Source organism: Narcine bancroftii, chromosome 9, assembly GCF_036971445.1.
Source record: "Narcine bancroftii isolate sNarBan1 chromosome 9, sNarBan1.hap1, whole genome shotgun sequence".
Lineage (NCBI taxonomy): Eukaryota > Metazoa > Chordata > Chondrichthyes > Torpediniformes > Narcinidae > Narcine > Narcine bancroftii.
Genome location: NC_091477.1, coordinates 124,211,882 through 124,224,220, shown reverse-complemented (window position 1 = coordinate 124,224,220; position 12,339 = coordinate 124,211,882). Strand labels below are relative to the sequence as shown.

At 41.4% G+C, this 12,339-nt stretch overlaps 1 protein-coding gene across 3 annotated transcripts in view; it reads right to left on the bottom strand.

The window, feature by feature from the left end:
• The window catches only part of LOC138742787 (leucine-rich repeat and IQ domain-containing protein 4-like), a 48,568-nt gene that overhangs the window by 34,295 nt on the left and 1,934 nt on the right, over nt 1-12,339 (bottom strand). For all 3 annotated transcript variants that reach the window (XM_069897723.1, XM_069897724.1, XM_069897726.1), the window contains exon 2: nt 5,730-6,785. In XM_069897723.1, coding sequence (XP_069753824.1) covers nt 5,730-6,785 — 1,056 coding nt within the window. The remainder of the gene's footprint in view (nt 1-5,729; nt 6,786-12,339) is intronic.

Below are 12,339 nucleotides of genomic sequence, written 5' to 3'. Positions count from 1 at the left end.
ATAATAATATAAAATATAAAAGTATAAAAAGGAATCATATTTAGTTGCAGTTGGTAGGTGCAAAAAAAGGGATGTTTTAATCATGCAGACAGATCCTTGAATGTTCCTGGAGTAGTTTGTGATTAGGGTAATATGGAGAGGTTCAAGAGCTTGCTCGCTGTTGGAAAAAAATGTTCTATAACTGAGAGCTCTGGGACTTCAGGCTTCTGTACCTCCTGCCTGAAGGTAGCTGCAAGCATAGGTTATGATCTGGGTGATGGGGATCCTTGATGATGCTGCTGTTTCCTTCAGGCAGTGCTTCCCACAGTCAATGACAGGTGGATTATGCTGGGTCATAAAGATACAGATAATTTTGCTGTTGATGAGGCAAAGGATACAGATTAAAGAGATGGGCAAAAGGAACATGTGACATGATGAAAATACTTTTCACATGGAGGTTAGACTTCCAATCCAGATAGGATGGCAAGCACAGATCCATCATTGGAAAGCTATTGAAGAGAAATAGATAAGAAAAACATTGCTGAAGTTGGGAACAGTAGAGACTGGGAGGGAGAAGATGAGCTGGATTACTCTTCAGTGATCTGAAGTAGAACTAAGTGGTCTCCAGTTCTATTTTGTGACCTACCTCTAAGTCAGGTTACATCTGTCAACAGTGTGCCCATTTACCCAGTCTTACTCTGTCCTCTTTACTAGTTACAACATAGCCTATACCTTTGCAACTTGAAGTTTGATATGTTGCTCTTTATTTGAATGCTGTATTCATCCATTCTAAGATTAGTGCAGAAAACTTGAAAATTATATGGACATCTTTCTGGTTGTGTTTGGGCAATCGAATTCAACAGTTGAAGACAAAGGGAGCAGCAGTCATCGTCGGAGTGAGCTGAGTCAGAGTGGTGAGGCTTTGGCTCAACTGGCTTCGGCGAGAACAGGTAAGAGTCAGAAAGGGCCACCTTATTTGAGGAACAAAAAGGATTCAGAAGGTAGGCACAGGTAAGGGCAGGTTTTTTTGATATATATTTTGTTCATCTCGTCATAGACAGTGGGAATGGCAGCCACAGCAGGGGAATGCCCCTCTTGTAAAATGTGGGTCTTCAGGGAAGCCAGCAGTATCCCTGACAACTTCATCTGCGAGAAGTGCATCCTGACAAGCCAAGTTAAGGAATTGGATCTGGAGTTCGATAACTCCGGATCATTCAGGAGGCAGAGGGGTGACAGACAGGAGTTATAGGGACACTATCACACCTAGGAGGCAGGAGGAGGGTAAATGGGTGACAGTCAGGAGAGGGAAAGTTAACAGGCAGACATTGCAGGGCACTGCTGTTGTTGTCCCCCCTCAATAATAAGTGCACTTTTGTGGGGGGTGGGGGGAAACTTACTAGGGACAAGCCACAGAGGTCTCTGGCACAGAGTCTGGTCCTGTTGCGAAGAAGGAAGGGGAAGAGGTGAGCAGTAGTGATAGGTGATTCCATAGTTGGGTGGACAAATATGAGGTTCTGTGGAAGAGATTGAGTATCCCGGATGGTATGCTGCCTCCCTGGTGCCAGGGTCTAAGATATCACAGATCGAGTTCACGGCATTCTCAGGAGGGAGGGTGAGCAGCCAGATGTCGTGGGTAGGAAGGGTGAGAAGGTCCTGCAAGTAGAGTTCAGGGAGTTAGGTGCTACATTCAAGGACAGGGCCTCCAAGGTAGTGATCTCAGGATCAGTGGGAATTGGAGGAGCAAATCTGGAGAGAGAGAGAGAGAGAGAGAGAAAGAGAGAGAGAGAGAGAGCAGACAACTGCAGGAAACACAAGGTTGTGATTTCTGGAGATTTTAACTTTCCCTATATTGACTGGGACTCCCATACTGCAAAAGGCCTGGGTGGCTTGGAGTTTGTCAAATGTGTTCAGGAACATTTTCTAAATCAATATACAGAAGAGGTACCAACTAGAGAGAGAGAGTGCAATACTAGATCTCTTATTAGGGAACGAGACAGGACAGATGACAGAAGTATGTGTAGGGGAATATTTGGGTCCAAAAGTGATCATAATACCAAGTTAATTATGGGATTCAGGTTGAGATTCTAAACTGGAGAAAGGCATATTTTGAGGAAATGTGAAAGGATCTAGAATGCATGGATTGGGATAAATTGTTTTCAGGCAAGGATGTGCGAGGTAAGTGGAGGACCTTCAAAAGTGAAATTTTGAGAGTACAGAGTTTGTATGTTCCTGTCAGCATCAAAGGCAAGGTTAGCAGGCAGAGGGAACCTTGGTTTTCAAGGGATATTGGGGATCTGGTTCAGAAGAAGTGTTTAACAGGAGCAATGAGGCTCTTGAGGAGTACAAAAAATGCAAGAAAAACATCAAGAAAAAAATCAGGAAGCTTAAAAGAAGACATAAGGTTGTTTTGGCAGACAATGTGAAGGAAAATCCTAAGGGTTTCTACAGCTATACAAAATTGGTTGCCTTGCGATTCAGAGTGGTTGGCTTTGTATGGAGCCAAAACAGATGGGAGAAGTCTTAAATGTTTATTTTAATTAGTATTCAGTCAGAAAAAGGGCATAGATTCTTGGGAAGTCAGGAAAACATGCAGTGAGATCATGGAACCTGTACAGATTAAAGAGGAGGAAGTGGTTGTTGTCTTAAAACAAATAAGAGTGGATAAATCCTCAAGAGCCTGACAAGATATTCCCTTGGTCCTTGAGAGGCTAGTGTAGAAATTGCAGGGGCTCTGTCAGAAATATTTATAATGTTCTTAGCCACAAGTGTGGTGCCAAAAGATTAGAGGGTAGGTCACACTGTTCCATTGTTTAAAAAAGGTTCCAAAAGTAACCCTGGAAATTATGGGCCAGTAAGCCTGACGTCAGTAGTAGGTAAATTATTGGAATGTGATCTAAGAGAATGGATATACAATTATTTGGCTAGCCATGGAATGATTAGGGATAGTCAACATGGCTTTGTGTGTAGTAGGCCGTGTTTAACCAATCTTCTGACTTTTTAGAGGAGGTTACCAAGAAAGTTGATGAAAGGCTGCGGATGTTGCCTACATGGACTTTAGTAGGCCTTTGATAAGGTCCCACATGGGAGATTAGTCAGGAAGTTTCAAATGCTTGGTATTCATGGTAGTGAACTGGATTTGACAATGGCTCGACTAGAGAAGCCAGAGAGTAGAGGTGGAAGATTGCTTCTCAGACTAGAGGCCTGTGGCTACAGGAATCAGTACTAGAACCATTGTGGTTTACCATCTATATCAATGATCTGGATGATAATGTGATAAACTGGATCAACAAGTTTGCAGATGACACTAAGATTGGAGGTGTTATGGACAGCAAAGAAGGTTTTCAAAGCTTGCAGAAGGATCTTGTCCAGCTGGAAAAATGGCAATGAAATTTAATGTAAACAAGTGTGAGGTTTTGCATTTTGGAAAGACAAATCAAGAAAGGACATATATGGTAAATGGAAGGGCTCTGAGGAGTGCGGTAGAACATAGGGATCTGGGAATACATATACATAATTCCCTGAAAGTGGCATCACAGGTGGATAGGGTTGTAAAGAGAGCTTCTCGTATATTGGCCTTCATAAAGCAAAGTATTGAGTAGAGGAGTTGGGATGTTATGTTAAAGTTGTATAAGACATTGGTGAAGCCAAATTTTGAGTATTGTGTTCAGTTTTGGTCATCTAACTACAGAAAAGATATCAATAAGATAGAAAGATTTACTAGGATGTTGCCTGGACTTCAAGAACTGAGTTACAGGGAAAATTTATACAGGTTAGGACTTTATTCCCTCGAGTGTAGAAGAATGAGGGGAGATTTGATACAGGTATTTAAAATTATGAGGGGGATAGACAGAGTAAATGTAGATAGGCTTTTTCCACTGAGGGTAGGTAAGATACAAACCAGAGGACATAGGTAAAGAATGAATGGGGAAAGGTTTAGGGGGAACATGAGGGAAACTTCTTCACACAGAGTGGTGAGGGTGTGCAATGAGTTTCCAGCTGAAGTGGTGAAACGTTTAACAAGAATTTGGACAGGTATGTGGATGGGAGAAGTATGGAGGGCTATAAACTGTGCAGGTTATTGGGACTAGGCAACAAAATAAAAATGGTTCGGCACAGACTTGAAGGGCCGAAGAGGCCTGTTTCTGTGCTGTAATGTTCTATGGTTTGTACTATCATCTTTGGCTTTATAATTTTCACATATGCCTACTAGCTTTGTAACTGATCACAAACCCTTGCTGGTATATTTGGGCTGAAGTTATCCATCCTAATCCCAAAATGATTTGGATGAGCTGTTATTTGATACTTTTGAGTTTTGGAAGGCCATGTAGGAGCAGAAATAGGCTGTTCAGCCCATATGTCTACTCTGCTATTCAATCACAAGCTGATCCAGTTTTGCACTCAACCATAATGCCCACCCTTCTCCCCATTACTTTTTATGTCTCATCAAGATCCTGTCAATTTCTGCCTTAAATACACCCAATACACCTCAACAACTGTCTGTGGTAACAAATTCCACAGATTTGCTAAATTCTGGCTAAAGAAATTCCTCCACATTTCTGTTTTAAGTGGCTGCCCTTCAATCCTGAAGTTATGCTCTCTTGTCCTAGAGTAGACTCTCCCACTATGGGAAGCTACCTTTCTCCATCGACACTCTCTGTGCCTTTTAACATTTGAAATGGTTCAATGAAATCCTCCCTCATTCTCCTACATTCTAATGAGTACTGACCTAGAACTGTCAAAAGTACCTCAGATGATGACCCTTTCAGTTCCAGAATCATCCTTGTGAACCTTCTCTGAACCCTTTCTGTCAGCACATCCTTTCTGAAATTATGAGCCCAAAACTGCTCACAATACTCCGTGAGGTCTCACCAATATTCAACATCACATCCCTTTTCTTATATTCTATTCCTATTGAAATGAATGCCAGCTTTGCATTTGCTTTCTTCACCACCATTTCATCCTGCAAGTTTACCTTCAGGGTATCCTTCTTGACGACTCCCAGATCCCTTTGCATCTGGAAATTTAAAATTTTATCCCCATTTAGAAGATAGTCTGTCGGTTTATTTCTTCTACTAAAGTATATTACCATGGACTCTCCGACATTGTTAAATTTCAAAACAGCATCCCGCATAGGATTTCCACATATTAAAATAGCAAATGTGAATTTCAAAACTAATATTTATAAATTAAAACTGCAAGTGACAAGAAAATGCTCATTATCTTAGTGTTAAAAATTTATCCTTTATTTGCAAACTATGTCCCTGGTCCTGGAGTCGTCCATGAATTGGAAAATCCTCTTTGCATACAGCCTGTCAAATCATTTAGAAATATACATTTCAATCTCTCATCCTTCTAAACTCTAAAGTTACATTCTCTTCATTCTTCCTTCAATGGCAAACTTGCCATTCCTATAACCAGTCCAGTGAATTTTCACTGTGCTCCCCTTCTCACAACCCTAATGTACCAAGGCCCCTTTCAATTGCAATAAGATTTCCTTGCTATTGTCATTCAAAGCCTTTTTTTAATAAATGATATTGCATCCTAATGCTATAATGCTTGCTGCACTTGTATGCTGGCCTTGAGTGACACATGTACAAGTGTATAGCAACACTACCCAAACTCCCACCATTTAATAATATTTAAGTGAGAAACCCATCCTCCATTTAATATGTTATCCTTCCTGATGACATACACCTTTTTCTGTCTCACACTGCCTTCTGGTTTGACTACTCAGGTATGAAGACTTGTACCTCTTTTAGTTTACTGTCATCCAGTGACAGCATCTCCAACTGAGCCAGGTCACAGATTTGCTTTGGCAAGTACCTAAGAGGATTTTGACTGAGATCCAATAGGCGAATTTCTGTTAAACTGGAGAAGCAACAGCTTAGTTTCTTTAACTGTGTGTTTTTTAGATAGAGGAGCTGTAAAGTGTCAGCCAAGTTACAGATAGCTGTTGGAAATATATGGAGCTGATTATCAGAGAGAGCCAGTTCAGCCAGACTGACTGGGAAGACATCGAGTCTGGGATGCAGTTTATTTCTGCTAATATCTAATACACATATGTTGAGACATCTGCCAAGAGATTCAGGGATGGCTGTGAGTTGGTTATTGCTCAAGTATAAGTGCTTTAAGTTCTTTAGAGAACTGATATCATCAGGGAGGGAATTCAATAAATTCTGCCTCAAATTCAAAACCTCCAATTTTGGTAGATGACAAAATCCTGGTGGTAACACATGTAATTTGTTGTTCTTCAGGTGGAGTTGTTGCAGTTGGGTCAGGTTCCTGATTTCCCAGGGTAACGATGTCAAGTTGTTGCCTGATAATCCCAGCAACTGAAGGTGATGCAGCTTCTTACAGATCTGGGCTGGAAACTGCACTAAATTCAGATTGGACAAGCGTAGTTCCTGCAGGCCCCAAAGACGGCACAGGGTGTGTGTGGGGATTTTGCCCTCTAGCGGATTGTTACTCAGGTCCAAACTCTTGAGGTGTTGGCAGTCTGCCAGCTGATCACAGATGCTGCTCAGTTTGTTGTTGTTCAGATACAAAACCCGTAGTCTCTGTAGCAATCCAATTTCAGGTGGGATTTCCTCAATCTGGTTCCTCTCCAGGTGCAGTTCCTCCAAGTACTGGAGATGCAGGACCACTGGTGGAATATGGCATAGCCCTGATCCTCCCAGATCCTTAAACAATATGTGGCTCTTCAACAGCTGCACAACATTTTTGTTGTCTTCAGAGGCACACAACAAACTTGCAACAGCTTGAAAACTGACATCTGCCATACTGCCGTACCGCCCCACATTCGACATCTGAAAGCAGAAGCCCAATGAGCTGACTAGGAGCCCCTCATTCCACATTGTCTTTACCACTGCACTCCTACATTCTCTTCCACATACTACCTTCATAAATTCTCCCCTTCCCCTTCATCTTCCTTGCCCTACCCCATATCCTCCACACACCAACCCACTTACCACACCACTCACCCATCTGCCACAAATCCATCCACTAGACCAAGCATTGTTAACAGTCAGTAAGGGATACATTTCCAAATCAGGTGTGCTGGCCAGTACTATATCAGAAAGCAACACTGTTTTCACAACCTTGGAATTATCGAGCAGAAACACTTTCCCCAGATATCCAATTAACTAAAAGCTTAGGAAAAGAACATCCACTCATGGATATTTTTTGAGGCAGAACAAACTATACCCATAATCCATCTATTATGTGCTACATTATGGACAACCTTCCCAACTTCACTTCAAAAATCAACTCCTCCAACTTTCCTGTTGCAGGTACTGGAGTTGAGGTGTTTTAAAAAAAAGGATATGGGAGGGGGTGGGGAAGTAGCATTACTGGTCAGGGATAGTATCACGGCTATAGAAAGGGAAGACTCTGTAGCAGGAGTGTCCACTGAGTTGAGATGGGTGGAAATCAGAAAAAGGAAGGGAGCCATCACCGTGTTGGGAGTTGTCTATAGGCCCCCAAATAACCCTTGAAATACCAAGGAGCAGATAAGCAGGCAGGTTTTGGAATGGTGCAGGAAATACAGGGTTGTAGTTATGGGTAATTTCAACTTCCCTAATATTGACTGGCACCTCCTGACTGCAAGAGGGATGGATGGGGCTGAATTTGTCAGGTGTGTACAAGAAGGATTCCTGACACAGTATGTGGACCGGCTGATGAGAGGAGAAGCCAGACTGGATCTAGTTCTGGGGCCGCTTGGTGGGGGAGCATTTTGGTGAAAGTGACCTCAATTCCCTTAGTATCAGCATAGCTATGGAAACATATACAAAATAGACAAAATGGGAAAGTGCTTAATTGGCAAAGGGCTAATTATGAAGGGATGAGAAAGTAGCAAGAGTAAAATTGGAAACAGTTGTTCAAGGGTGAAAGCACAGAAGTAATGTGGAGGAAGTTTAGGGACCACTCGTTCCAATGGGACAAACCTATCCTGAACTGAGCACAAGGAAAAGATAGTAGGAAAAGGGAACCATAGCTGATGAAAGAGGTGAGGCAACTAGGCAAAAGGAAGAAGGAAGTATATATTAGATATAGGAAGCAGGATACAGAAAGAGCTCATGAGAAGTATAGGGTAGCCAGGAAAGAACTTAAGAAAGGATTTAGGAGAACTTAAAGGGGGAATGAGAAAGCCTTGGCATGTATCATTAAGGAGAACTCTAAGGCGTTCTGTGCGTGTGAAGAACAGAAGGATGACAAGAATGAAGATGGGGCCGTCGAGGGATAAAGGAAGCAACATGTGCCTGGAGGCAGAAGAGGTTGGGGAGGTCCTAAATGAATACTTGGTGTTAACATTCACAAGAGATCAGGTGAGGTCAGAATAGAACTGTCTTGTAAGATGGAAAATGTGGAAATTGTAGCGAGTGGTGCCGTGAACAACAGAGGATGCCTGTGAGATGAACCAACAGAATAGTTTAATGGAATCTTTGCAGGAGTTTAAATAATTACAGTGGCACACTATCACAATCACGCGCATTTCTGAAGTCACGCGCATCCAAGATGGCCACTGAGAACTCCTGATCCTGCGGGGGCCCGCAACTACAGACAACGATTTGATAATGGAGTGGTGCGGTTCACCACAAGATTAAGGAAGTCACGCGCATTTCTGAAGTCACGCGCATCCCAGATGGCCAGAGAAATGATCCTGCGGGGGCCCGCAACTACAGACAACGGTTTGATAATGGAGTGGTGCGGTTCGCCACAAGATTAAGGAAGTCACATGCATTTCTGAAGTCACGTGCATCCCAGAGGGCCACTGAGAATTCCTGATCCTGCGGGGGCCCGCAACTACAGACAACAGTTTGAAAATGGAGTGGTGCGGTTCGCCACAAGATTAAGGAAGAGTAAGTGTTGGATCTTCTTAAAAACATCAAGATTGATAAGTCCCCAGGGCTGGGTGCGATTATACACCAGGTTGCTATGTGAATTAAGATAGATGTGGCAGTAGCTATGATCTTTAAATCCTTTTTGGCCACAGGGGAGGTGCAGAGGATTGGAAATTGATAAATGGGGGGGGGGGGGGGCGGTGGCAAGATGGCATAGGGTGAAGACGTGGGAAGTCATCTCTCCTCAACTGGACAGTTTAAAACTCAAAATTAAATAACTGATAAATACCTGAATAATTAAGGAAAAGTTTCTTAGGCCAATTATGTCTGAATCTTGATTGGACGAGATTGGAATAATCATCAGTCACTATTGGTATTAACCACACCCGGTTATCAGAGGGGGTACTGCACTTGCACTTTTTATAGGGTGGGGGAAATATTTATATTTTAGTTTAGGGGGGGTTTGAGGGGGACGGTTTATATATATCTAGAAGTAGTTTGGAGTCTTTGTTGCATTTGTATTTTTATTGTGTGCCTGATTTATTTTAGTTATAATGTCTAACTTAAATTTTGCAACTTTTAATGTTAAGGGTTTGAATAATCCAATAAAAGGGAAGCATGTATTAGTTTATATTAAGAAAATGAAAGTGGATATTGCTTTTTTACAAAAAACACATTTGACGGAAAAAGAACATTTAAAATTGAAAAGGGACTTGGTGGGCCAAGTTATTTCATCTTCTTTTAATTCTAAAGTGTGTGGAGTTACAATTTTCATTCATAGAAATTTGTCTTTTACATTGGATTCAGTATCGGAAAAGAAGGGTAGGGAATTGATGGTTAATTATAAGATTTTTTCTGAATTACGAATGTTGCTAAATGTTTATGCTCCTAATGTAGATGATGAAAAGTTTTTTACTGAAGCTTTTTTGGAATTGAATCAAGCGAATGATAATATATTGGTGGGAGGAGATTTTAATTGTTGTTTGGAACCTTTATTGGATAAATCCCCAAAGTCTGTAAGAAAATTAAAGATGGCTGATCATTTGGCAGAAGTTATGAAGGATTTAAATTTGGTGGACATTTGGAGAAGGAGGAATCCGACTGAGAAAGATTTTTTGTTTTATTCGGCTAGACACAAATCTTTTTCATCAAGAATTGATTTTTTAAAAATATCTGCTCAATTGCAAGGGAGAACAGTTAGTGCTGACTATAAAAGTTGAATGTTGTCAGATCATTCATTTTTATTGATTTCATGTGTTAGTTCTGATGTGGTTCCAACTAGTTATAGATGGAGATTTAATATCGCATTTTTGAAACAGCTGGAATTTATTATTTTATTAGAGATCAAATTAATATGTTTTTGCATATTAAATGAGAATTCAGTGCAAAGTTAATTTGTGTTATGGGATGCTTTGAAAGCATATTTAAGAGGTCAAATTATTAGTTATACTTCTAAACAAGAAAAAATATTTGGTGGAAATTGACAAATGTAGTCCCCTTGTTTAAAAAAGGTAACAGGGAGAATCATGGGAATTATAGAGTGAGTCTTATGTTAGTGGTGTGCAAACTATGGGAGAAGATTCTTAAGGCTAGGATCTATTAGTATTTGGAGAAGTACCATCTACTCAAGGATAGTCAGCATGGCTTTGTGACGGGAACGTCATGCCTCATGTACCTAATTTAATTTTTTTGAGGAGGTAACAAAAATTGATGAGGGTAGGGTGGTAGATGTGGTCTACATGGATTTTAGTATGGCATTTGACAAGATCTCCCATGAGAGACTCATCCAGAAAGTCATGAGAATGGGATCAGTGGAACCTTGGCTGTGTGGATAAAAATTTGGCTTGCAGGAAGAACACAGTATAGTGTAAGGAAAGTATTCTGCCTGGAGGTTGTGACTAGTGGTGTTCCACAAGGATCTGTTCTGGGACCCTTACTCTTTGTTATTTTTATAAATAACCTGGATGAAGAGGCGTAAGGATGGGTCAGTAAGTTTGTGGATGACACGAAGGGTGGAGGAGTTGTGGATGAAGGTTACAAGAGGGTATAGACAGGATGCAGAGTTGGGCAGAAAAGTGTAGATGGAGTTCAATCCGGCCAAGTGTGAGGTGATACATTTTGGAAGGACAAACCAGAGGCTGAGTACATGGTCAATGGCAGGTAACTTAAGTGTGTGGATGAACAGTGAGACCTTGGCATTCAAATTCATACATCCCTCAGTGTCAACACACAGGTTGATAGGATAGTTAATAAGGCTTATGGGATGTTGGGTTTCATTAATAGGGGGATTGAGTTCAGGAGTAGGGAAGTAATGTGGCAACTACAAATCTCTGGTAAGACCACACAGAGTATTATGTTCAGTGTCACCTCATTATAAGGATGAGGAAACTATGAACAGGGCGCAGAGGAGATTTACCAGAATGTTACCTGGATTGGAAAACATTTTATGAGACAAGGTTAGCAGAGCTGAAACTTTTCTCTTTGGAGAGTAGAAGGATCAGAGGAGATTTAATAGAGGTCTACAAGATTATGAGAGGCATAGACAAGGTGGACAGCCAGTACCTGTTTTGCAGGGCAGGAAAAGGAAACACCAGAGGACATATGTTGGATGAAAAGTGGAGGGTTATGAGGAAGGGAAGGTTTAGTACTTTTAGGAATATATTGGTCAGCACATCAAGGGCCGAAGGGCCTGTGTTCTGTTAGAATCTATCTCTTATTGGGCAGATTCAGTGTGCCTTTGTGAGGGACAAGTCCCATCTCATTAACCTAAATTAGATTTTTGAGTAATTGTCAAAAGAAATTGATGAAGGTAGGATGGTGGATGTGGTGTATATGGATTTTAGTTAGACTTTTGTCAAGGTTCCCATGGTAGGCTCATCCACAAAATCATGAGGAATAGGATCCATGGAAACTTGGCTTTGGGGAATTGGCATTGGCTTGACAGAGCTTGGTTGTATTTAGGTGTATTATGCCTAACAGTCAGTGACTAGAAATACTCTGCAGGGATCTGTTCTGGGAGGAAAGTTTGGGAGAGACATCAGAAGTAAGTTTTTTTTATACCTAAAGTCATCCACGCCTGGAATGCACTGAAGGGAGTGGTGGAAGATGGTGTACAATCAACATCACTCCTCCACTTCCATCCAACATGCACGTCTTCCAACAATCCTTATCAAATGCATTACCGCTTCCATTCATTCCCTTTCTCAATTTCACATTCTCACTGGCTGCAATTCAAAGTAGATCCTCTATAGCTTAAACCTCCATTACCTTGTCATTGTGCCCTAGATTATTCTCCATTCCCCTCCCCAAAATCTTACACCACTGCTCTGTCCCTTTGCTTTTCCTTCTGAATCCCTTCTCCAAAACACTAACCCCAATGAAATCCCACGAACTTAACCTGTTCCCTCATCCCTTCACTGATCCATTCCAGCCTCTCACTTTGCGACAATGCTTCTCCCTTCCACATGGGCATAAAGAGCATCTTCATCCCATCTGCCTACAACGTTCATGTCCCTATACC